At 39.5% G+C, this 27,893-nt stretch overlaps 1 protein-coding gene across 5 annotated transcripts in view; it reads right to left on the bottom strand.

The window, feature by feature from the left end:
• Positions 1-27,893, bottom strand: part of LOC106092677 (serine-rich adhesin for platelets) — a 250,128-nt gene that overhangs the window by 55,882 nt on the left and 166,353 nt on the right. For 3 of the 5 annotated variants that reach the window (XM_059364548.1, XM_059364550.1, XM_059364549.1), the window contains exon 4: positions 19,105-20,379. The exons of 1 other annotated variant lie outside the window; for it this stretch is intronic. In XM_059364548.1, the coding sequence (XP_059220531.1) occupies positions 19,105-20,379 (1,275 nt within the window). The remainder of the gene's footprint in view (positions 1-19,104; positions 20,380-27,893) is intronic. One more of the 5 variants, XM_059364551.1, reaches the window with a different exon arrangement.

Genomic DNA, 27,893 nt, shown 5'->3' with positions numbered 1-27,893 from the left:
CTCTTTAAGACCCAAATTGTCTTGGTGAGCAAATACGTCCTATTTGGTGGTTGTTATGGTGGTGGGACGTCCGCTAGACATTTGGTCCCTAATGTTGATAATTTGAGCCCCACATTTCCCTAGTCGGCAAACATTACCGGTTTGGGGGATGGGCGGCCACTCAGTGAGTTGGCCTTGAAAATATATATCGGATTCGTGTTCCACTTTAAAAACCCTCTTATTTGAGCCTCATATGGCAATGGTCAGAAAATACTTACTATTTGGGTGGTGTTGTGGGGGTGGGGTGTTCCCATAGACACTTTTCCCGAATATTGAAAACAAATTCGTGCTTTACTCCCAAATACCTTTCATTTGAGTCCCATATTGCTATGGTCATAAATTTGTCCCTTTTGGGGAATATTTTTGGGGAGAGGTGGCACCCCAAACACTTGGTCCCAAATTTGGATATCAGATTCGTATTCAACATTCAAATACCTTTTATTTAAGTTCCATATTCATAGGTCAGTAAAAAAGTCCTGTTTGGGGGGTGTTTTGGGGAAGCGGTGGACCCCCCAGAAACGTGGTCGCACATTTGGATATCAGATTCGTATTTTTCTCGCAAATATCTTTCATTTGAGTCCCATATTGCCATGATCGGTAAATATGTCCAATTTATGGGTGTTTTGGGGCTTGGGGTGGTCCCCCTAGCACTTGGTCCGACAATTGGATATCAGATACGTTTTCTTATCCTAAATACCTTTCATTTGAGTCCCATATTGTCGTGATTGGTCTAAATATATGTTTGGTAGGTTTTAGGGTGGTACCCCATCCGAAATTAGGAGCACACAAAATTTCGCTTAAATCGCACCACCCATGTCTGAGATCTGGCGCTTCTGAAAATTAGGGTAAGGGGGAGGGTCCGCCCCCCTTCAGATATCAAAAAATGTAGTACCCTATTTTCACCACGGGGTCATTATGCACCATCTGTGAAAATTTCAAGAAAATCGGTTCAGCCGTTTCTGAGTCTATAAGGAACACACAAACATACAAACAAACATACCTACAAACAAACACAAATTGATTTTTATATATAAGATAGGGAGCCCACCGTAACGCAGAGGTTAGCATGTCCGCCTATGAGGCGAATCCTGGCAGGATCATCGGAAAATTTTTCAGCAGTGGTTATCCCCTCCTAATGCTGGCGACATTTGGGAGGTACTTTGCCATGTAAAAATTTTCCCCAATGAGGTGTCGGCTATAAAAAGGTGTTCCCTTATCATTGAGCTTCAAATTGAATCGGATAGCACTCATCGATTTCTCAGAAGTTTGCTCCAGTTCCTTAATGGAATGTTCATGGGCAAATTTCATATTATTTAGTTTATAGACCGATTTGAAGTTGAATTTTGGAAATGCTAAACAGACCTCCTTCTTACTTCCTTTCAGTAATAGCCTCGTCTTCCTACGATCCGGATTACGCCATAGATTTTGGCCTTCCTACCGACTGTTTAGCTGTTCCACAATGCTACTACCGCATTCGACGCCTACGTCCTTAACTCGGACTGCGACGGGTTAATCAAGTTTATTGACTTCAGTTCTCATGCCTTCCCTGCCAAATGGTCTGCCCTTTCATTCTTCCTTACTTCGTTTTGGCCCGGCACCCAAATGATGCGGATTGTTCAGAAAGCGTTAGGTTAGGTAAGGTTTAAGTGGCAGTCTGCTATCAGACTCACTTAGACGTTTTCGTCCATTGTGATACCACAGGAACGGAAGAAGGAAGATGCCTTCTAGTTCCTACCGTTGAACCTTCCAGATCGCTTTAAAAAGCCCAATAACTTGAGAATGTTCACATCCGCTAAATCTGACAAGTTCTCAAAGAAATGAGAACCTAAAGTGGAACTCCTTCTAACTGCTAGTGCGGGACACACACACAGAAGGTGTTCTATAGTCTCTTCTTCTTCGATGTCCCTACAGCTTCTGCAAAGGCGTTGCTGGCAACCTTCAGTCGGTCAGCATGTTTTCCGAGTGTCATGACGGACACAATGATTGAGACGTCTGTTCTAGGCAGCAAATTGGTAGACATCTTCAAGTCTAGATTAGGTCACATAGTTTTGGACCATAGTTTTGGACCCTCTTTGTGACCATCTATCATTCGTTGCCCTTCGGGCCTGGTACTGAAAACTTAGCTTACATGTCGCTAGAGGCATACTCACAGATTCCAGTATCCCTGGAATGTGTAAGGTAGTTCCTAGTCTCGCAAGCTCGTCTGCTTTAGAAATCCCTGGGATATATCTGTGGCCCGGCACCCAGAACAGGTGAATTTTGAACTGTTCAGCCATCTCGTTGAGAGATCTGCGACAGTTGAGTGCGGTTTTTGTGTTCAGAAATACATTCTCCAGGGATTTAATGGCTGCCTGGCTGTCTGAAAAGATATTTATGCCAATCGACGTAAAGACATTATATCTTATCCAGTCCACCTCTTCCTTAATTACAAAGATCTCCGCTTGATACATACTGCAGTGGTCGGGTAACCACTTCGATATGACCAGTTCTAGATTTTTGGAGTACACCCCAAAGCCCATCCGTATAGAAGCCTATGTAACTTCTGTTACCAGGGATATCGTAGTTCCAATCGGTTCTATCAGGAATAGTGCTACAGTAATTTTTATCAAAAAGCGGCTTAGGTGGGGTGTAATAAACACTGCCTGGAACATCGGATATTGTATCAAGGATAACACAGTGTCCGTAGCCGCCACATGACCAATGAGAAAGCTCCCTTAACCTCACGACAGTGGTCGCTGCAATTTGGGTAGCCACAATGTCTTGAGGCATAAGAAGTAGCATTAAATTCAGTGCATCAGATGGTGTCGTCCTCAGTACGGCTGTGATGCACAAACAAGCAATCCTTTGGATCCTGTTTAGTATTGAGCAGCAGGTAGATTTTTGAAGCGCCGTCCACCAGACCACTACACCATATAACATTATAGTTCTGACAACTGTAGTACACGCAGTCTAAACCCCCAACTTTTGGCAATGGCTCTCTTGCAGGTGTATAGGGCAAGAGTAGCCTTTCTTGCCCTTGCCAAAATGTTGGATTTGAAGTTCACTTTCCTGTCCAACAAAACATCCAGGTATTTTGCGCTTTCAGTAAATGGAACATTCTCTCCTCCCAAGAAGACAGGTTCCACCGTAGGCAACTTGTATCTCCTGCTTAAAAAAAACTACTTCTGTCTTGCACGGATTTATATCCAGACCACTTTCGGTAGCCTACTTTGCAGTTGCACGTAGAGCTCCCTGAAGTATATCTCTTAGAGTGCTGGCAAACTTTCCCCTAGCCGCAATTGCCACGTCATCCGCATACGCGACCACTTTACGCCTTTTTCTTCCAGACAATAATATATTGTTAATGGCTATATTCCAAAGTAGAGGAGACAGTATACCTCCTTGAGGTGTTCCTCGTTTTAGATCCACAGATTCCAAGCCTGCCGTAATGCATCTTTTAGTAAGTTATTAATAAACTTTCTTACGGTAGAGTTGATGCTTAGTAATTCCAACTCGTTCATAATTGACGTCGGTTGTCAATAAAAAATGTCAATAAATGCTACCATTGTATATTTCTTGACAGCGAGAGAACCCTCTATATAGCCGACTAGGTCGTGAAGGGCTGTTTCAGTGGATTTGCATTTACCATATGCATGCTGCTGCTGCGACAGGCGATATCCAGAGATCTTTGCCCTAAGATATGTTTCTATCAAAATCTCAAGAGTTTACAGCAAAAAGGATGACAGACTAATAGGACGAAAATCTTTCGCCTTCGTGTGGTAGTGTTTTCCTGCTTTCGGAATGAAAATTACCTTCGTGTCCTTCCATCCCTCATGTGTGTATGACATTCTGATACAAGCAGAGTTTATCTCTATAAGCCAGGAAACCAGTCTATCAGACACAGCTTGTAATTCATCCGGGGATATATCACCAGCGTCTGGCGACTTAAAGGAGTCGAAACTTCTTATCGCCCAAAGGATTCTCGGCTCAGACACAATTTCCCTAACGGCCTCCGGCGAATGCATATCAGTGACAACTTCTTATGGCGCCACGTTGTCCGTTAGAGAGTTTCCCAGGAAATGTGAATCAACTAGTAGTTTTAGTGTTTCCTTACTAGATCTCGAGGATGGAATTTCCTTAGCTTAGAGGCCACTAATGTATCCTCCACGGAGCTGCAGAATTCTACCCAGGATTTGTTCTGAGCCTTTCTAAGATCGCCCTTGTATTTTCTTAGCTCAGATGTCCCAATTGTGTAGTGCTCTTGTCTCTTTTGCTCTGTTGAGGAGTTTTCTGCAGTCCTTCCTTAGACAAACCAGCTTTGGAGTCAATCATGGCGGTCGCTGTTTGCCCCTTGGATTGGCATTAGGGCATGCTGACACAAGCGATCCACTACTTCAGTATTTTCTCCAAGACTAAAAGTAAAATAGAACGATGATCAGAGAAGTTGTGGTCATCCAACGCTTCCCATACTCTTCCATTTATATTTATTTATTTATATCCAGCCTGTTCTTGGTAATATAGGTCGGTTTACCCCTTTATTACAAATCGTCAGATTGCAACTTATAATATATTCAATAAGCAGCTCACCCCTTTCGTTGACATCCGAACTTCCCCATATCTAGTGATGTGCATTAGCATCAGTTCCTACAATGAGGCTTTTCTTCCATACAGAAGCAGATTCAACCAGGTTCAAGGTTTGATGGTGTCATCTCTTAATCATGTGCCATATATAGGGAGCCAGCCAATATTGAAACTTGTTTATTTCAAGGCTGGCTGCTACTAAATCTTCAGTGCTTAGCGACGGAAGAAGAAAAACACCCTTTGCAAGAATGTAGGCTCTGTGTCTCTCAGTCCCCGTACCCTTGAGAAGTTTAACTCCCCGAATTCCTTGGTTCACGTACCATTCCTCCACACACCCATGGTTTCTGGATTAGAACCTCGTCAAATCCCCCAGTCATCAGGAGGACCTTTAGTGCCGCCGAAGCGGCCTTACAATGGTGGATATTTATCTATAGAAACCGGACCATAGTCAGATTCAGAACTTCCACCACTGTTGTGTTAGCCTCGTCTTCTGACTCCACCAGGAGTTCATCCTCAAAAGATTCATGATGAGCTTCCGTACGCATCCAGGGGCAGGTGAGAAAGCTGTGGAACCTCAGAAGGCGTTACACTGCGAGACTTTTCGTGACTGTCCATCGCTTTAAGTCTCATAGCCACAGTGGCTGCCTCACACTTAATCTGTTTGTCAATGGGTCGGATTGAAATAAATAAGGTTGAGTAATTTTCTTTCTTGCTGCGCCTGGCTGTGGCTCACTCCCCAAAAATAAAATCCTGGCTACGTTCCTGATACGGGAGCTGAAACGCTTAGACTTCCATACAAATTCAAATGTTCCAAACTACATATCCATATGGACGTTGATGTATATTCTAAAAGCACTTAGCTGGACATATTGAGGAGCTTTTCTTTTGGCTCTTGAGGTTATAGAGCCTGTGCTAAAAGAACATACCCATTATCTTTGTTATTTATGCACGGAAGCCTCCAATTGCTTCAATTCAATCCTTCCTGAAACTGCCGCCACGCCGTAGAGTAGTGAAGAAATCGTCACATTCGTGAGTAATTGCCACTCTCTCGAAGTCCTCAGGTATTCGGATATTGCGTTTGCAACGTTATCAGCTTTGTAGCATACATGCTTTGCCTTAAAACCTACAAAAATCTTCTTCTTTGGTTGGGGTTATTGGGGTTGAAATAGCATGTCATACACTTGCTCAGATTTAAACTCTTCTTATCTAGACTTTTAATTTAAATCCCATATTGTCCTGCATTTGTCAAATGTCGGTTTGTTTGATTTTTGGGGTACAGCGGTTCCCTCTGTTGTTTCGTGTTTTTGGAATACCATATATATGCAAATAAAAATTCGGCTATCCATTCCGGAGATTTGGTGTATAGATTTGGACATCGGTTTATATGGGAGCTACATCCAAATCCGATCCGATATGGCCATTTGCAACCCACAAGGACCTACATCAATTGATAGCGTTGGACCGCTATCATGATTTTGACAGACGGACGAACGGAAATGGCTAGATCGACTCAGAATGCCTAGACGATCAAGGATATACATAAATTTTTAGGGTCTTAGATTAATATTTCGAGGTGTTGCAAACGGGATGATTAGATTGCTATACTCCCAAACCTATGGTGGTAGGTATAACAACAAATTGGACTATCATTTTTACAAGACAATGCATATTTGGATTGCCAGTTTAATCCTCCTCTAATAAACATTTGTTAGGTAAGGTTGAAAAGAGGGTGCGGAATCCGCCCCATGCCAATATGGACATACATTACTAACAAGTAAAAATGCGGACCGAACTTTGGATACCCATCACCATACCCGAGGTGCAATGCAAACAACCTTTCGTCATAATCCGGTGAGAAGTGCATAATTTATGCCCCCATTGCAGCTTTATCGAAATATGGTCCGATATGGACCCAATTCGGCACGGACATTGAGTGGTCTAATAAGTACAAGTTATTGTTGAATTTTGTTGAACAAAATGTTGTGTTTTTTTGGTAGCTATTTCCAAATATAGACCGATCTGAACAATATACGATACGGTTGTCGAAAAGCCTTTCATAAGTCACTGTGTAAAATTTCAGCGAATTCGTATTATAAATGCGACTTTTAGGGGGCCAAGACTTTAAAACGAGAGATCGGTCTATATGGCTGCTATATTTAAATCTGGACAGATCTGGGCTAAATTGAAGAGGAATGTCGAAGGACCTAACAAAAGATACTGTCCCATATTTCGGCGACATCGGACAATAAAAGCGCCTCGAAAACCATAAACAGCTATGTCCAAATCTGGACCGATCAGGGCCAAATTGACGAAGGATGTCGAAGGGTCTAACACAACTTACTGTCCCAAATTTCAGCAAAATCGGATAATAAATGTGGCTTTTATGGGCCTAAGACCCTTAATCGGCGAATCGGTGTATATGGCAGCTATATCCAAATCTGGGCCGATCTAAGCCAAATTGACGAAGGATGTCGAAAGGCCTAACACAACTCACTGTCCCAAATTTCAGCTAAATCGGATAATAAATGTGGCTTTTATGGGCCTAAAACACTTGATCGGCGGATCGGTCTATATGGCAGCTAAATCCAAATCTGAACCGATCTGAGCAAAATTGATGAAGGATGTCGAAGGGCCTAACACAACTCACTGTCCCAAATTTCAGCAAAATCGGATAATAAATGTGGCTTTAATGGGCCTAAGACCCTAAAACGGAGGATCGGTCTATATGGCAGGTATATGCAAATCTGGACCGATCTGAGCCAAATTGACGAAGGCTATCGAAGGGCCTAACACAACTCACTGTCCCAAATTTCAGCAAAATCGGATAATAAATGTGGCTTTTATTGGCCTAAGACCCTAAATCGGCGGATCGGTCTATATGGGGGCTATATCAAGATATAGTCCGATATAGCCCATCTTCGAACTTAACCTGCTTATGGACAAAAAAAGAATCTGTGCATGTGTGTGCTGTTATTTTTTAGCAAATTTCTAGTATGATAATATGTCATTATCTTTTGACAATTTGTATGCTTAGGCATAAGTACTTATTTTTGGTGCTATTGGTATGCTTTTGCGGAAGGGCTTTAATTCTAGGACGCCATGTAAAAGTAATTAGAAACGATGCCTCAAAAAATAAGTAGATATTAGTTTTTGAATGAGCTTACCTTTCTGGTTATTTGGTAATGAGAGTTTTTACTGGGTATCTATAAAGTGTGTTCGAAATCGGTTAGATATAGCTCCCATATATGTGTTCGTGATATTTTGGGTAATTTGCAATAATGTTGTCATTTGTCAACGGTAGTTATTACAGTTTGGTCGAAATTTGAAAACATCTGTCGAGGTCCATCAAATTGATTTAAAGTCAGATATAGCTCCCACTTTGTATATGTAGGGTAGGTGTAGGATGTTATTCAGTCAGTAACGCTCGACGTTTGCCTTTCTTTACTGGTTTCTCTATACATAAAAGTGGTTATTTCTCCCATTTACACCTTAGACACATATGTACAGAACAAAATTGTTTACTAACTCCCCTGCTGAGCTGTGGTTAATCCCAGACCTTAACCTAATTAAACCACCTGTGCATACCGCACCTCTATCTGCGAAGATTAATCACCAACAAGCCATAAACCATTTCACTTTAACGGTATTATATTTAAGCTATGGCTTTATGTGGCTTTGACTGTGGCACTTTTTATTTCACAAGCGAAGAAAAGTCATCGATGTGGGAGGGTGTACCCAATGCTGTGCCGGCACCAAAACGATCTAAAGCGAACCGGCCAAAGAGCATTTCATCGTGATGGGGATTTTTCGGAAAATACGCCCAAAAACTTTTAAAATAATTAATGAATGAATGGATTTTGAAATGTTTATGTAAAAATACACTTTGTTTCCAAGCCAAGCCAAGTCATCTCCAGTCAGGCCAAGCTGTTTCGGGATACAATTGTCAAATGTCGAATGGAGAAGTTTTGTGTTTTTAGTCATTACACAAGTTCGCTTATGGGAACATCAACATTACCAGTAAGGGCATATGGATTTACCCATCATTAATTGGTTCGTCAAATCTTTCCTCGCTGTTGGTGCCAGACCAAAAAGAGGAAAAAAAAAAAATACAAACCGCCAAAGAAAAATGTGTCATTCCGCTTACCCTCTTCATGTTCTACAATGTCCGGTTGGGGGCCTCTAAAGTTTCAATGGTTGTTAGTGCTCAACTTAATTCCAAGTGCTACAATGATTTTTTTTGAGTTGCCTGATTTCTTTGTGAGTTGTGTTTTGCTGGCAGTTAAAGTTCATTGGACCATAATGTCTTAGAATTGTTATGAAATTGTTGTTCCGTTTCTTTAACAACATGACCATCAGAAATTAAAAGATAATAATGGCAAGCAATAATACAACGACACAGAGGCCAAGCAGACGCAACACCAAACGATTATCAAGAAACAAGTGATGGGAAAAATCAACGAACATCTCAGGGGATTCCAATTTATTTGTAAACGAATTATAAAAAACAAGTAAGAGCGTGCTAAATTCGGCCGGGCCGAATCTTATATACCCTCCACCATGGTCGCATCTGTCGGGTTCTTTACGCAGTATCTGTTTTTAGGCAAGTGTAAAGTATAATGCATAAGGACGGAGGAGCAGCTATATCAAGTTATAGTCCGATTCGGGGCTCAAGAAGCGAAATTGGGAGATGGGTTTATATGGGAGCTGTATCAAGCTATAGATCGATTCTGACCATATTGCACACGTATGTTGAAGGCCATGGGAGGAGCCGTTGTTTGTGCCAAATCGGGTGAGAATTGCGCTCTCTAGAGGCTCGAGAAGTCAAGACCCAATATCAGTTTATACGGCAGCTATATCAGGTTATGGACCGATTAGAACCATACTTCGCGTAGTTGTTGGAAGTAATATCAAAATACTATGTGCAAAATTTGTGCCAAATCGAATGAGAATTGCGCTCTCTAGAGGCTCAAGAAGTCAAGACCCACGATCGGATTGTATGGCAGCTATATCAAAACATGGACCCATTTGGCCCATTTACCATACCAACCGACCTACACTAATAAGAAGTATTTGTGCAAAATTTCAAGCGGCTTGGTCTACTCCTTCAAAAGTTTGCGTGCTTTCGACAGACAGACAGACGGACGGACAGACGAACGGATATGGCTAGTTCGACTTAAAATGTCACGACGATCAAGAATATATATACTTTATGGGGTCTTAGACGCATATTTCGAGGTGTTACAAACAGAATGACGAAATTAGTATACCCCCATCCTATGGTGGAGGGTATAAAAAATTGTTGACTAATAAATGTTGTTTTTTTGAAAATTTGCTACTAACGAGAATACCTTTAATGAATTGGCAAAATAAGCAATAATTGTCATAGCAATGACCTTCAATTTATTGTAATGTTCGCTATTTAGCATAATAGGCTAAAGTCATGCAAAGTTTTTTTACGTTAGCCTAACTAGGTCAGCTGATTAAGTGTGAATATAAGTTCTATACTAAATTCCAGGTGTTATCGCGCTTACAAATTAAGATATCGAGATGAAACTTGGTTCAGAACATTTAAAAATAAGTAAAAAAGCGTTAAGTTCGGCCGGGCCGAACTTTGGATACCCACCACCTCGGGTATATATGTAAACCACCTTTCATCAAATTTCGGTGAAAATTTCATACCTTATACTCATATACCTCATACCGATCTGAACTATATAACACACGATGGCGAAAAGCCGAACATAAGTCACTGTATCAAATTTCAGTGAAATCGGATTATAAATGCGCCTTTTATGGGGCCAAGACTTTAAATCGAGATATCGGTCTACTTGGCAGCTATATCCAAATCTGGACCGTTTTGGGCCAAGTTGCATAAACATGTCGAAAAGCCTAACACAAAGCACTGTCCCAATGAATGTGGCTTTTATGGGCCTTACACCATAAATTGGAGGATCGATCTATATGGCAGCTATATCCAAATCTGGACCGATCTGAGCCAAATTAACGAAGGATGTCGATGGGCCTTACACAATTCACTGCCCCGAATTTCATCAAAATCGGATAATAAATGTGGCTTTTGTGGGCCTAAGACCCTAAACCGGAGGATCGGTCTATATGGCAGCTATATCCAAATCTGAACCGATCTGGACCAAATTAAAGAAACATATTAAAGGGCCTAACACAACTCACTGTCCCAAATTTCAGCGAAATTGGACCATAAATGTGGCTTTTATGGGCCTTAGACCCTAAATCGGAGGATCGGTCTATATGGCAGCTACATCCAAGTCTGGACCGATTTGAACCAAATTAACGAAGGATGTCGATGGGCCTTACACAATTCATTGTCCCGAATTTCATCAAAATCGGATAATAAATGTGGCTTTTGTGGGCCTAAGACGCTTAACCGGAGGATCGGTCTATATGGCAGCTATATCGAAATCTGTACCGATCTGGGCCAATTTAACGAAGAAAGTCGAAGGGCCTAACACAACTCACTTGTCCAAATTTCAATAAAATCGGATAATAAATGTGGCTTTTATGGGCCTAAGACCCTAAATCGGCGGATCGGTCTATATGGCAGCTATATCCAAATCTGGGCCGATCTGAGCCAAATTGACGAAGGATGTCGAAGGGCCTAACACAACTAACCGTCCCAAATTTCAACAAAATCGGATAATAAATGTGGCTTTTATGGGCGTTAGACCCTAAATCGGCGGATCGGTCTATGTGGGGGCTATATCAAGATATAGTCCGATATAGCCCATCTTCGAACTTAACCTGCTTATGGACAAAAAAAGAATCTGTGCAAAATTTCAGCTCAATATCTTTATTTTTAAAGACTGTAGCGTGATTTCAACAGACAGACGGACGGACATGTCTAGATCGTCTTAGATTTTTACGCTGATCAAGAATATATATACTTTATAGAGTCGGAAATGGATATTTCGATGTGTTGCAAACGGAATGACAAAATGAATATACCCCCATCTTTCGGTGGTGGGTATAAAAGCGGTAGAGTTGGATACTCTCAAAATGACTCAATAGTTCTTGCTGGAGACTTATCTGAGGAATTTTCATCCATATCGCTAAAGCCTTATGCCTCGATGTATGTCCATAGTGGCATGAGGCGGATTAATATCTGCACCCTCTTTTCAACCTTTCCTAACCTTTTCTACCTCGATAAAAAGCTGAAGGGAGGGCTGCAAGGCGGCAGCTGATAATCCCTGATAAATTGGGACATTCAGTTGAATTAGGTTGAAGGTGGGCCTTAGCTCTAAAGGAAGGAACATAGAAGAAGACAGAAGACTCTACATTAATGCGAAAATCTCAAAAGGACACCACTAAGACTAGAATACCTATAAGGCTGAAAAAGGAAAATACACGATAAAATTTTACAAGTAAAAGCGTGTTGAGTTCGGCGGGCCGAATCTTATATACCCTTCACCATGGATCGCACTTGACACATTATTTGAAGGACATTTTTAAATATATATATAAGAAAAATCTGCAGATATAGATGAACCGTACTTGTCATGATTATACAAAGTCAAAACTAGCAAAAACCTGCAAAGTTCGGCCTGTCCGATTCTTGTGTATCCACCACCATGGATTCCGCATAAAATTTACTTTTATTAACTCAGTTTGTTTTTGAATTATTTTGCAACAATCAAATCGATATTGATTGCGGTTTCTTTGGTCTCAATAATTCCTATCGGGTATCTGTATTTAAGCTCCTATATCAGTATATAGACCGATTCGGATCATACTTGCCACTGGAAGTCATAACCGAAGTTTTTGTGCAAATTTCAAATAAATTGTATTAAACTTGAGGCTTCTAGAGGCTCAAGAATCAAATCAGGAGATCGGTTTTAATTGAGGCCAGGGACGTAGCTAGGACTTTACTTTGGAGGGGCTATGCCACATTTTTTCAAAAACGATAATTACCAAAATTCTCTCTGCGAAAATGTTAATGTGAGCAAGAAAAATCGTGCTAAGTTCGGCAGGGCCGAATCTTGGGAACCCGTACCATGGATTCTGCTAAAAATTTACTCAAACTAAATTTAGTAGGGCATAATTTTATTCTGCATAAGAAACTTCTGTCAAATCAGCAAAAATTAAAGCTTCTAGGAACCTAGAGACCGGTTTTAGTTGGAAGTCGTAATAGCACTCCACATGCAATGTTTCAGCCAAATCGGATAAAAATTGCGCCTTGTAAGTGCTCAAGAAGTCAAATCGGGAGATCGGTTTATATGGGAGCTATATCAGGTTAGAAACCTATTTGAACCGTACTTGGCACAGTTGTTGGAAGTCATAACAGAATTGCAAGTGCAAAATTGCAGCCAAATCGTCCAAATCGGCTTCTAGGGGATCAAGAATTCAAATCGGGAGAATGTTTTATAAGGGAGTTATATCAGGTTATTGGCCGATTTGGACCGTACTAGGCACAGTTGTTGAAAGTCATAACAGAACATCAAGTGCAAAATTTTAGCCAATCGGCTTTCAGGGGCTCAAGAAGTCAAGTCGGTAGATCGGTTTATATGAGAGCTATATCAGGTAATAGACTGATTTGGACCGTACTTAATACAGTTGTTGAAGGTCGTAACAGGACAAAAATTGCGTTTTCCATTTGGACCATATTTGACACAGTTATTGGAAGTCATAACAGAATACTATATGCAAGATTTCAGCCAAATTGGACAAAAATTGCGGGTTACAGGGGCTTAAGCATTCAAATCTGCAGATCGGTTTATGTGGGAGCTATATCAGTCCCATCAGTGCAAGTCACAACGGAACACCAAATACAAAATTTCAGCCACACCGGAAAAGATTGAGGCTTGTAGGGGCTTAAGAAGTCAAATCGGGAGATCGATTTATATGGGAGCTGTATCAGGTTATAGACCAGTTTGGACAGTACTAAGCATAGTTGTTGGAAGCCATAATAGAATACTACATGCAAAATTACAGCCAAATCGGACAAAAATTGCGGATGTAAGGACTCAAAAAGTCAAATCAGGAGATCAGGTTATAGACCGATTTGGACTGTACTTGGCACAGTTATTGGAAGTCATAAAAGAATTCTACATGCAACATTTCAGCCAAATCGGACAAAAATTGCTGTTTGTAAGGAATCATGAAATCAAATTGGATGATCGGTGTATATAGGAGCTATATTAGGTTATGGACCGAACTTGGCCCAGTTGTTGAGTCATAACGGAACACTATATGAAAAATTTCAGCCAAATCGGACTAAAATTGCGGCTTGTAAAGGCTTATGAAGTCAAACCGGAAGATCGGTTTATATGGGAGCTATATCAGTTTATAAACCGATTAAGACCGTACTTAACACAATTGTTGGAAATCATAACAGAACACTATGTGCAGGATTTCATCTTCAACGACCTACATCAATTGTAAGTATCTGTGCAAAATTTCAAGCGGCTTGCTTTACGCTTTAGACCGCTATCGTGATTTGGACAGCAACGGACGGAGATGGCTAAATCGACTCAGAACGTCGAGACCATTAAGAATCTATATATTGGGTTGCCCAAAAGGTAATTGCGGATTTTTTAAAAGAAAGTAAATGCATTTTTCATAAAACTTAGAATGAACTTTAATCAAATATACTTTTTTTACACTTTTTTTCTAAAGCAAGCTAAAAGTAACAGCTGATAACTGACAGAAGAAAGAATGCAATTACAGAGTCACAAGCTGTGAAAAAATTTGTCAACGCCGACTATATGAAAAATCCGCAATTACTTTTTGGGCAACCCAATATATTTAATGAGATCTTGGACGAATATTTCCAAGTTTTACAAACGGAATGAAAGAATCGGAATCTAAAACGCCCTAGCCATGCCCGTCCATCTGCCTGTCTGTTGAAATAACACTATAGTCTATAAAAATGGAGATATTGAGCTGAAACTATGCACTGAATATTTTTTTGTCCATGTGCAGGTTAAATTCGAAGATGGGCTATATCGGACTTTATCTTGGTATAGCCTTGGTATAGACCGAACATCTGATTTAAGATCTTGGGCCCATAAAAGCCACATTAGCTATCCTATTTTAATGAAATTTGAGACAATGAGTTGTGTTAAGCCACTCGACATTCATCTTCAGTTTGGCCCGAATAAGTCCAAAATTTGATGTAGTTGCCAAATAGACCGATATCTCAATTTAAGATGAAAGGCGCATTTATTGTCCAATTTCGCTGAAATTCGGGACAGTTAGTTTTGTTAAGCCTTTCTACATCTCTGTTCAATACGGCCCAGCTTGGTTCAAATTTGGGTATACCTGCCATATTGGCCGATCTCTCGACTTAAGGTCAAGACCCCATAATAGGCGCTTTTATTGTCTTATTTTGCTGAAATTTGGGATACCGAATTGTGTTAGGCCCTTCGAGACGCCTGTTCAATACGGCATAGATCGGTCCCGATTTGGATATTGCTGCCGATTTAATATATATACGGATCTCCCGATCTAAGTTCTTGGACCATAAACGCACGTTTTTTATTCGGCGTCTCTGAAATTTGACACAGTGGGTTGTGTTAGGCTCTTCGACATTCGTGTTCCATATGACCCTGATCGGTCTATATTTAGATTTAACTGCCATTTAGATCAATCTCCCGATTTAATGTCTTGATTGTATAAAATGTCTGATTTCACTGAAATTGGCACAGTGAGCCCCGTTAATCTCCTCGATATCTGTGCCCTATATGGTTCAGATAAGACTGTATTTGTATATAGCTGCTATATAAATGCCTTGAATTTGGTACAATGAGTTGTTTTAGACCCTTTTATAGCATTCCTGAAAATGGTGGAGATTGGACTATGTATAGATATCCGAGGTGGTGGGTATCCCAAGTTCGGACCGGCCGAACTTAATCCATTTTTACTTGTGTTTGAAAATTGTTTTTATTTTTTATACCATAGGATGGGTGTATACTAAACTAGTCATTCCATTTGGAAAACCTCGAAATATTCGTCAAAAACCCCATAAAGTATGTATATTCTTGATCGTCTCGACATCCAGAATCGATCTAGCCCTGTCCGTCCGTCCGTCCGTCAGTCGAAATCACGATAGCGGACGAACGCCTAAAGCTAGCCCCTTGAAATTTTGTCCTGATACTTAATATTCAAGTAAGCCATTGGGGATTGCAAATGGGCCATATCGGTTCAGATTTGATATATTGGGTTGCCCAAAAAGTAATTGTGGATTTTTTAAAAGAAAGTAAATTCATTTTTAATAAAACTTAGAATGAACTTTAATCAAATATACTTTTTTTACACTTTTTTTCTAAAGCAAGCTAAAAGTAACAGCTGATAACTGACAGAAGAAAGAATGCAATTACAGAGTCACAAGCTGTGAAAAAATTTGTCAACGCCAACTGTATGAAAAATCCGCAATTACTTTTTGGGCAAACCAATACAATAGCTCCCATATAAACCGTTCTCCCGATTTGACATCTTGAGCCCCTGGAAGCCTCAATAGCGGTCGAACGCGTAAAGCCAGCCGCTTGAATTGATGTAGGTCGTTGCGGATTGCAAATGGGTCATATCAGTTCAGACTTGGATATAGCTCCCATATAAACGGATCTTCCGATTCGACTTCTTGAGCCTCTAAAAGCAGCGAGTTTGCGCATAGTGTTCCGTTATGACTTCCAATAGCTGTGCCAAGTACGGTCCAATCGGTCTATTGCCTGATATAGCTCCCATATAGACCGATCTCCCAATTTGAGTTCTTGAGCCTTTACAAGCCGTGATTTTTATACGATTTGGCTGAAATTTTGCACATAGTGTTCTGTTTAGTACGGTCCAAATGTTCCAAGTACGGTCCAAATCGGTCTATCACCAGGTATAGCTCCCATATTTTAGCAGAATCCATGGTGGTGGGTTGCCAAGATTTGGCTCGCCCGAATCTTGATTTTGTCCGGAGTCGGAGTCAGAGTAGAAAAAATTACTCTGGAAAATTACTCGGAAAATTTACTCGACAACGTTTCTTTGACTCCGACTCCTTAGCTTTGGTTGCAACTTGAAGATATATATCGGGTGACTCGATTTTCTGAAATTCGTGTATTAAGGTACTAAAACGCAAAATGGTACCTTCTCTACGGATTGAGCGGAAATACTGAAGTTTGGAAAATAGTTTATTGCTTAGTCGTACATTAAGGTACTAAAACGCACAAATTGGTACTTTCTTTACAGATTGAGCTACAGCTCTCAATTTTGGATAGATTTACACCTTGACAGTATATATCGGACGTCTAGAAGTTTTTCTTTATGGAATTCGTAGATTTAGGTACAACAAGTTAAATCGTGCTAAGTTCGGCCGGGCCGAATCTTATATACCCTCCACCATAGATCGCATTTTTCGAGTTCTTTTCCTGGCATCTCTTCTTAGGCAAAAAAGGATATAAGAAAAGATTTGCTCTGCTATTCGAGCGACATCAAGATATGGTCCGGTTTGGACCACAATTAAATTATATGTTGGAGACCTGTGTTAAATGTAAGGTAATTCGAAAAAGAATTGCGCCCTTTGGGGGCTCAAGAAGTAAAATAGAGAGATCGATTTATATGGGAGCTGTATCGGCCTATAGACCGATTCAAACCATAATAAACACGTATGTTGATGGTCATGAGAGAATCCGTCGTACAAATCAGGTAAATCGGATAATAATTGCGACCTCTAGAGGCTCAGGAAGTCAAGATCCCAGATCGGTTTATATGACAGATATATCAAGTTATGAACCGAATTGAACCATACTCGGCACAGTTGTTGGATATCGTAACAAAACACGTCGTGCAAAATTTCATTCCAATCGGATAAGAATTGTGCACTCTAGAGGCTCAAGAAGTCAAGACCATGGACCGATATGGCCCATTTACAATACCAACCGACCTACACTAATAAGAAGTATTTGTGCAAAATTTCAAGCGGCTAGCTTTACTCCTTCGGAAGTTAGCGTGCTTTCGACAGACAGACGGACGGACGGACAGAGGGACAGACGGACAGACATGGCTAGATCGACATAAAATGTCGCGACGATCAAGAATATATATACTTTATGGGGTCTCAGACGAATAATCTTGGGTCTTGACTTCTTGAGCCTCTACAGTGCGGAATTCTTATCCGATTGGAATGAAATTTTGCATGACGTGTTTTGTTATGACATTTAACAACTGTGCCGAGTATGGTTCAAATCGGTCCATAACCTGATATAGCTGCCATATAAAGCGATCTTGGGTCTTGACTTCTTGAGCCTCTAGAGTGCGCAATTCTCATCCGATTGGAATGAAATTTTGTACGACGGATCCTCTCATGACCATAAACATACGTGTTTATTATGGTCCGAATCGGTCTGTAGCCTGATACAGCTCCCATATGAATCGATCTCTCCATTTTACTTCTTGATCCCCCCAAAGGGGCGCAATTCTTATTCGAATTGGCTGACATTTTACACAGGTCTCCAACATATAATTTATTTGTGGTCTAAGCTGGACCATATCTTGATATCGCTCTAATAGCAGAGCAAATCTTTTCTTATATCCTATTTTGCCTAAGAAGAGATGCCGGGAAAAGAACTCGACAAATGCGACCCATGGTGGAGGGTATATAAGATTCGGCCCGGCCGAACTTTGCACACTTTTACTTGTTTTTTTTTTTTTAAATACCCACAATTTGGTACTAAAAGGTACAAAATGACATCTGAGCTGGATTGAGCTAGAGCTCTGAAATTTGGAAGACAGGTACTCCATGGTAGTACTTATCTGGCGACTAGAAGATATTTCTGAAATTGGTACATTAAGATACTAAAGGTACAAAATGGTACTTTCTTTACGGATTAGGCTTAAGCTCCTAAAAATTGGAATACAGCTGAACCTTGACATTGGGATTAGCATCAGTGATAGTACAGCGACCGCGGCTGTACTCGTTTCTTTTTATATATATAACCATTTTGACAACTAATTTATTTCCTAACACAGTAATTATCAAATCACTCAGATCAGCAATAATATGTTAGGGCCCTGATGGGAAGTAGACAAGAAAATCAAGCCTACCATTGAAATTTGACAAAGCGATTGTGTCGTCAAATGTTGGGGGAGGGCCAAGGGCAACATTTTTGTTTTTTGGTTTCGCTGGAAAAATGTTTTTTTTTGTTACTTTACAACATAATTTAGCCACAAACAAAACGGAGATTAAATCACTGCATAGGCCAACAATCATTAACAAATAATTTTTAAAATCACTACAACCTTCCTCTTACCTCCTCGTTGCAAATGGTAAATAAAAATTTTGTAAAACACTAATCATTATGGACATAGTTAAGCAAATCACTAACCAACTTAAAAGCCACTACATTTTGCATTTCAGAGAAAATTTGTTTGAAAATGCTTTTAAAGAAGAAATACAACTCAAACGAAGATAAAAAAAAATGCGCAAAACATTCGAAATCAACGAAACAAACAACAATGAAAATTGTTGTGATAATCTTGGTCGTTACTTACCATGAGATTACTCAACTTCAAACTTGGCGCCGTATCCAACAGAAATAATTGATTACTACTCGTGTTATTGCTACAACTATTGCTGCCACTATGACTATTCAAGCTACTATTACTACTACTGCAATGGCCATTGCGACGAAGCTCATGATGATGATCATGAAGTTGGGGATGCTGGGAGAGATCGTCGAAGTCTGCATTGTTGGTTGGTGCTCCCAAAGAGGCAAGTGTCGTTTGCTTGTGGCTAACGCCGGCAGATTTGTTTGAGAAATAACATTCATTGTCACCATCATCGCCGTGATTACTAATATCATCATCATCATCATTATAATAATCACCATTAGCATCATCATCATCGTCTTCTACAGCTTTATCATCTACGCCCTCATGTGTTGGCGTTGAAACTTTATGAAGACGATAATACGATGGCCTATGGTGAGCAACTGCCGAAGGGGTATCGTTGACATTATCTGGCGGGTGATGATTGCCATTGCCAACATCATCATCATTATCATCATGACCATCGCTGAGCTGTTCCTCCACAATGTAATCATTGTCATGGACATGCTCATTATCATGATCATTATCGCAAATATCCAATGTGGACGAAGACATATTTTCCGTTACTATTTGAGGCCAATTACGTTTGCCTTTATTATGGCCATTTACCAAATTATGGCTGGCAGTCTGCGTGGAGGATGAGGGCGAGGTGTTGGTTTCCTTTTTGGACTTATTGGAATATAAATGGTTGATGGTATGGGTGCTAGAGCGGTTTGAACGGGCCGCAATGCCCCGGTTTGTATGGCTAGTGTAATTCCTTGTGGTCGGATGATGCTGTTGATGATCTAAGCCATTTGTGGCACTTAAAGGAGATCTATGGGGGGAGGAGATCGTGCATGATGCAGTGTTGGAGGAGGGTGTGATGGATTTGGATGCTTTTGTGGTGGAAGTGCGTTTTTGTGTTGTTTTCAAATATTTGTCTTTTCGTGTGCCTGTGCCTTCGTTGTTGGTGACTGTTGTTGTTATGGTGCTAATGCTCGGGGATGATGTTTCTCTTACTGTCTGATTATATGATTGTTGCAGTAGTGATGTCGGTGATGGCGATGCTGTCGCCGATGAGGATGGCGTTGACCAACGCGATGAGGTTGTTTGCACCGTCTGTGATCGTATCACTTGCATGGCAGCACCTCCCGCCGTACACGTCTGTATAACTTCCAATTGTTTGCGCTGTGTCTGTTGGGTGCCATTGGGTTGGGAGATATTTTGGGAATCGGATATCTGTAATGAGATGTTCGGGTTGGTTGGGAAAGAAGAAAGAAAGATAGATGTTGAGTATCTGGTGATGTTAGGATAATGGTAATGAAGAAAGGATAATAATTAAAGGATAATTTAAAATTTGTTTTTCTTTATAAGCCAATATTGTGTGCTAAATGTGGGGATATAAATGTTGGGTGGTGTGTTAAGGATTTTGTCGTCCAGGAGTTGGTGTTACTGTAAGTGACATGTAAACATTCAATGAATGACTGAAGCAAAGAGGAACTTTGGACTTGGTAACTGTACTTATTAACATATGTCATTATTTAAAAGTCGTCTCTTTATATATAGGAAATAAGGTAAGGCAACAGTCGACCTGTGTCGGCCATACAATACTCTACATCTGCCCTATAAGTGCATATTGGAAAATATCACTATATGGACGGTATATCTAATTCTGAACCGATTTTTGTGAACATTGGCAGACATTTTCCGAGAGGTATTAAAACAATCCGGACCAAATTTCGAGAAAATTTGCGTAAAATTGTTAGAACTACTTTTCTATAAGTGTAAGTAGGGCGTTAAATATATAAAAGAGCTTTATCAGCCCCAGTTCCTAAGTAGAATGTTCATGGGAAAATTTTCAAAATTTGCTCTATCACAATCTGAACCAATTTTGATGAAATTCACCAAAAATGTCAATTGCCATAAGGGAATGATATGTGTCAATTTTCGTGAGGATCTATTAAATAATGACCACATTATTGCAATATTACTTAAAACCGGAATATATGAGTGTTTAATCTAAAGCTGAATCGATTTCGACCAAAGAGAGTATATCTGCCTAAGTCAGCAAAGGGCTTTTAGATCACCCATAGAATGGTTGACTTATACACAGTTTCTTCAACAATTCGCGACGAAACTGATTTGCATCAGTGACAACCTCTTACGGCGTTACATGGTTCTGGGGATCCTGGAGTGGTTTTTTTTCTTTCCTCACTAGACATTGGTTACACATTTTTTGGCACATAAATACACCTTAACCTAATAAATGTGGAGAACAGGATCTTCCGTAGTCTAGAGGCCTCGGTTGTATCAACTACATAGCTGCAGAACTCCAAACAGGGTTTGTTCTGATCCTACATGGCACATGCATGCCGAAATTCATCTCAATCCATTATCCTTCGGTTTTCGGAGGAACGACTTCTGCAGTTTTTTTTCACAAAGGCAGAACCTAATGGTTGTTGTTGTAGCAGTTTTTTGTGTTCTAACTTTCGTCTGCTTGATTCTGTTGAGTGTCAAGAACCAGGAACTCTGCGATTTAGATGGGGTGCGTTCACAGGATTTGAGTGCGGGATCGTGTGGTCCCTGGTTACTATGGGGACATACATCGTGCACGTCGGCATCAATTCTTGCTCTGTAGGAGTTGAGGCGGCTGCATTTGATGGAACGTAATTAAGTCAGAACTACTCTGGCTTGCAGTTTCTTCAGGTGCAATGGACGGCGATCGTTCTCCAAGGACTACATTCACCCGGTAGCCATTTTCACATCTGCTATCGTACCGTGTCTGCTACCGTACCTTTTACGAATGTTGGTCCTCCGTATAATATACTTCTGCATTGTCGAAATTGAAGAACAGAAAAAATAAACTCTATAGAAATTTCCAAAGAAGTGGTTCACATTTTGATTATACGATTTATTCATTATGATTATGAATAAACAACTGTATGGTAGTTACATAACAAAGATGAAGAATGAAATAATGTTGAATCCTAAATCCTTTATGGTTTTATTACCAATAAACGTCGATGTAATGGGTTCCCAAAGAGTTTGCAATTTGGCCAAGCTGCAACAGATGATGATATTGGAATCTAAAATAACTTTGCATGGTTTTTAGAACCACTTATTCCACCATATCACACGAGGACACTTTTCGATTTCTCTACCTGATTTCTGAATTCTCATCTATACACTATAGATGTCCACAGTTTTAATATTTCTACTGTGGAACTCGAAAACTTAGGATGTCTTAAAAGTATGACAGCTCCTGGTTCAGATGAAATCCCAGCATGAATTCTGAAACATTGTGCGGAAAATCTTACACTTGTTCTTTGCATACTTTTCAACAAATCTTTATATTCCTGAAATGTGGAAGGAGTCTTATATTGTTCTTTTATTTAAGTTGAGTAAGAGGATTGACGTTTCCAATTTTAGAGGTATCGCGAACCAAAATTATTTTGAGGTATTATTTTATCAAAATACCAGCATGGTTTTTGAAAATATCGCTCACTATAGATGTCAACGATGGAATTACAAAGAAATACCAGACAGACTGTATTTATAGTGATTTCAGTAAGGCATTCGATAAGATACAATAAATCATAGGTTGTTATTAACCAAGTTGCCTTACATGGGGTTCTTCTTCTTTATTATATTCTTTATTAAATTGGATAAATTTTGCATGTACTGTTCTGCTTTGACTTTTAACAACTGTGCCAAATACGGTTCAAATCAGTCTGTAACCAGATATAGCTCCCACATAAACCGATATCCTGATTTGACTTCTTCAGCCCTTACAAGCCGCAATTTTTGTCTGATTTGGCTGAAATTTTGCATGTAGTGTTTTGTTATGCTTCCAAGAAATGTGCCTACTACGGTCCGAATAGGTTTATAATTTAATATATTGTAGCACCCATATAAACCGATTTCCCGATTTGACTTCTTAAGACCCTGGAAGCCTGAATTTCAATTCGATTTGGCTGAAATATTGCATGTAGTGTTTTGTTATGACTTTCAAGAACTGTGCCAAGTACGATTTAATTCGGTCTTTAACCTGATGTAGCTCCCATGAAACCGATCTCCCGATTTGTCTTAGCCGCAATTTTTGTCAGATTTCGTTGAATGTGTGCACGTAGTGTTCCGTTATGACTTCCAATAACTGTGCCAAGTACGGTCTAAATCAGTCAATAACCTCACATAACTCCCATATAAACCGATCTAGCGAATTGACTTCTTGAGCCCTAACTTTTGTCCGATTTGTCTGAAATTTTCCACATAGTGTTCTGTTATGACAACTGTGTCAAATACGGTCCAAACTGTGTCAAATACGGTCCAAATCGGTCTAAAACCAGATATAGCTTCTATATTTTAGCAGAATCCATGGTGGTGGGTTCTTTTTTGGTTTTTTTATACCATACACCACTGCTGTGGTACAGGGTATTATAACTCAGTGAATTAGTTTGTAACACCCAGAAGGAAGAGAGATAGACCCATTGATAAGTATACCGATCGAGTCAGAATCTCTTTCTGATTCGATTTAGCTATGTGCGTCTGTCTGTCTGTCTGACCGTCTGTCCATGTTAATTTGTGTACAAACTACAGGTCGCAATTTTCATCCGATCGTCTTCAAATTTGGTATGGGGGTGTTTTTCGGTCTAAAGACGAAGCCTATTGAAATTGGAAAAAACCGGTTCAGATTTGGATATAGCTCCCACACATATGTTCGTCCGATTTGCAGTAATACTGCAATAAAATTATCATTTGTTAACCGATTTTATCTTAATTTGGCAGGAAGGATTTTCTTATGACTGCCGACATTACCGTTGAGTTTTATAGAAATTGGTTCAGTATTAGTTATAGCTCCCATATATATGTTCGTCAGATTTTGGGTAATTTGCAATAATGTTGTCATATGTCAACCGTAGTCATTACAGTTTGAACATATTTTTGCTCGCCGAGGTCTTTCAAAAATGGTTCAGAATTGGATATAGCTCCCAAATTGTACTTAAAGGGAAGTTGTAGGGTATTATACAGGAGGCACCGCTCGACTTTGGCCCTTCCTTACTGGTTTTATAGCTGCAAATGTAGAGACATAAATGTTTTATTACTGTCTAATCTACGAAATTATGTAAAAGAATACAGGTTCAATGCTTTGCAATTCCCACAGCATTAATATATTAAACAAGTAAAAAGGCGTTAAGTTCGGCCGGGCCAAACTTTGGATACCCACAACCTCGGGTATATATGTAAACCACCTTTCGTCAAAACCCGGTGAAAATTAATGTATGCATTTTTACCGGATTTTGCCCCATAGCAGCTACATCGAAAAATGTTCCGATTTGGACCAAATTCTAATAAGTACAAGTCATTGTTCAATTGCGTATAACAAAATATTGATCCTTTTAGTACCTGTATCTAAAAATAAACCGATCTGAACCATATACAATATGGATGTTGAAAAGCCTAACATAAGTCAATGTGTCAAATTTCAGTGATATCGGATTATAAATACGCCTTTCATGGGGCCAAGACTTTAAATCGAGATATTGGTCTATATGACAGCTATTTCCAACTCTGGACTGATTTGGGCCAAGTTGCAGAAAAATGTCGAAGAGCCTAACACAAGTCACTGTCTCAAATTTCGGCGAAATCGAACAATAAATGCGCTTTTTATGGCCCCAAAACCTTAAATCGAGAGATCGGTCTATATGGCAGCTATATCCAAATCTGGACCGATCTGAACCAAAGTGAAGAAGTAGTCGAAGGGCCTAACACAATTCGCTGTGCCAAATTTCATCGACATAGGACATCAAATGCGACTTTTATGGCCCCAAAACCTTAAAAAGAGAGTTCGGCCTACATGGCAGCAGAAGCATGTCGAGCGGTTCAAATTAAAGAAATGTGTCAGAGGACTTAACACAACTCACTGTCCCGAATTTCAGCAAAATCGGACAGTAAATGTAATTTTTTGGGCCTAAGACCGTAAATCGGCGGATCGGTCTATATGGCAGCTATATCCAAATCTGAACCGATCTGGACCAAATTGACGAAGGATATTAACACAACTTACTGTCCTAAATTTCGGCAAAATCGTACAATAAATGCGGCTTTTATGGACCCGAAGCCTTAAATCGAGAGATCGGTCTATATGGCAACTATATTCAAATCTGGACCGATCTGAGCCAAATTGATTAAGAATGTCGAAGGGCCTAACATAACTCACTGTCCCAAATTTCGATATCGGACAATAAATGCGCCTTTTATGGGCCCAAAACCCTGAATTGAGAGATCGGTCTATATGGCAGCTATATACAAATCAGGACCGATCTGAGCCAAACTGAAGAAGGATGTCGAGTGTCTTAACACAACTCTCTGTCCCAAGTTTTGCCAAAATCGGACAACAAATGTGGCTTTTATGGGCCTAAGACCCTAAATTGGCGGATCTGTCTATATGGGGGCTATAAAAAAAGAACCTGTGCAAAGTTTCAGCCAGACGGACATGGTTAGATCGTCTTAGATTTTTACACTGATTAAGAATATATATATTTTTTAGGGTCGTAAATGGATATTTCGATGTGTCGCAAACGGAATGACAAAATGAATATACCCCCGTTCTTCGGTGGTGGGTTTAAAAATGTGTTAAGTTCGGCTGGGCTGAATTTTATGATGAAGTTTGCTGAAAATGTATTCGAAATGAAGTTCCAAATTTCTGCCAAACCAGACAAAAATTAAGGCTTTTTAGAACCGAACAAGATAATCGAAAGATCGTTTATATGGATGCCATGTCAGTTTAAAGACCGATTTTCGCCGTTCTTGACATGGTGGTTGAAAGTTGAAACAGAACACGATAAGTGCAAATTTTTTGCCAAATCGGACAACAATTGCGGCTCAAAAGGGCCCAAGAAGTCAAAATCGGAAATCGGGGGCTATATCCAAATCTGAACCCATATGTCCCATTTTTAATCCCCAATGACCTACATCAATAAGAAGTATCTGCGCAAATTTAAAGCGGCTAGCTTATGCATTCGACCGCTATCGTGATTTCGACAAATGGACGTTGGAACGGACATGACTAGATCGACTCAGTATGTCGAGACGATCAAAAATGTATGTATTTTATGGGTTTGCATATCAATATTTCGAGGTGTTACAAACAGTATGAGTAGGTTAGTACGCCCCCTATTCTATTGTGGTTTGTATAAAAATTTACTTTTTCCCATATGTAGAGCAATTGTTATTCATACGATACCAAAATCTAAACACTTAGCATCTGAAGTGTAGCCCATCATATACGCAAAATGTAAACAAAAGACTTAGACAACAAACCTGCAGGCCTGAACTTTTTTATCATTTTTTGGGGTCAAGAACTTTACAAATTTCTTTTTAATATAACTTTGTCTGTAAATTGGTGATGCTTAAAAGTTTTTAAGTGTTTCCAATAATTGCCACTTAATATTTAATTAAAGAGAAATTTATATATTTTGTGGTTTTTATTGGTGGTTATTAAATACTTTTGAGGCTACAAAATTGTTGCCAACACACCAAAGGTGATCAGAATAACTGAACAAATGGCCAAATTAAAATGGATTGTCGACCAGAGGGAATATGTTAAGAAGAACAATTAAGCCTTCTTATTAATTGCAAAAACTGTAGACATTATTAAGCATTTGAGAAGTGTTCAAATTTGAATATGTTTTGATAAAAAGTTAGTTTCCCTTGATATTCATTTCAATATAGGATTGTTGTTGTACTATTTTGTTACCTTACATCTGTTATGCCGGCAGCTAATTGGCACTTTGTCATATGATTTGTTTTGTATTCTGTTTAAATGTTTGCTTTTGATTAACTGTGGTATCAAGTTTGTGTTATACGATTTTCCAGTGGTTTCATTTTCTTGTATTGTAGTAATTGCCGGATTCGAGTTCTTTGTTGTTGTTGTTTTAACTTCATTGGTTAGGTCTTTTGTCCGCATGAGTTGTATTTCATTTTATTTTGTTTCCAATTTAAAAGTCGTTAACCTTCATCTGTTTTTTTTTCAAATGATTTGCTCTAATCTTGTATCCACCCACAAACTTCACAAAGAAACAATTTCCTTTTGGTTTTTTGTTGGCTGTTTTAGCCAAATATGATTCCATTTGTAGTGCATACATATTCGTATATCGAATGTTATTAATAAGAAACATTTATGTAATTTTCTTGGTGGCAATCGTATTTGTCGCGGCATAAAGTTGTAAGTTTAAACTTTTATAGGATCACGACATTAATGCCTTTGAATGTGTAAAGGTATTAAAAAAATATATAAAAAACTTTTAAATGAGACATTATTTGTTAGGTTTTCAGTTCGAAAGCAAATCGAAACGACCGCATTTACAGCGAAACTCATGACATGTTAATTGGTAACAAAGACCCATTGGGCATAAAAGAGTCCGTAATATTGTCTTAAAACATCATATAAAACTTCAAGGATGTTTTTGAGACTTCCCTCGAATAGATTTGCACACATACATTCAGACATACAATAAAACATCCCATGCAACATTTTGGAATTATTGAACCAAAATTGTGGATACGGTAGCCACAATTCAGCATATTGGGGTGAAAGATATATATGGAACCTATATCTTAATCTAAAATTGTTCCAACTGCCTCCATAGAAGCGCAAATCGAATGAAAGGTATACATGGGAGTTATATCTAAATCCGATTTGATAGGTACGAAATTTTTCGTATCTATTGCTACATCAAATAGAACATCTTATG

The sequence above is a fragment of the Stomoxys calcitrans genome, chromosome 3 (assembly GCF_963082655.1).
Source record: "Stomoxys calcitrans chromosome 3, idStoCalc2.1, whole genome shotgun sequence".
NCBI lineage: Eukaryota > Metazoa > Arthropoda > Insecta > Diptera > Muscidae > Stomoxys > Stomoxys calcitrans.
This window is presented reverse-complemented; position numbering and strand designations above follow the sequence as displayed.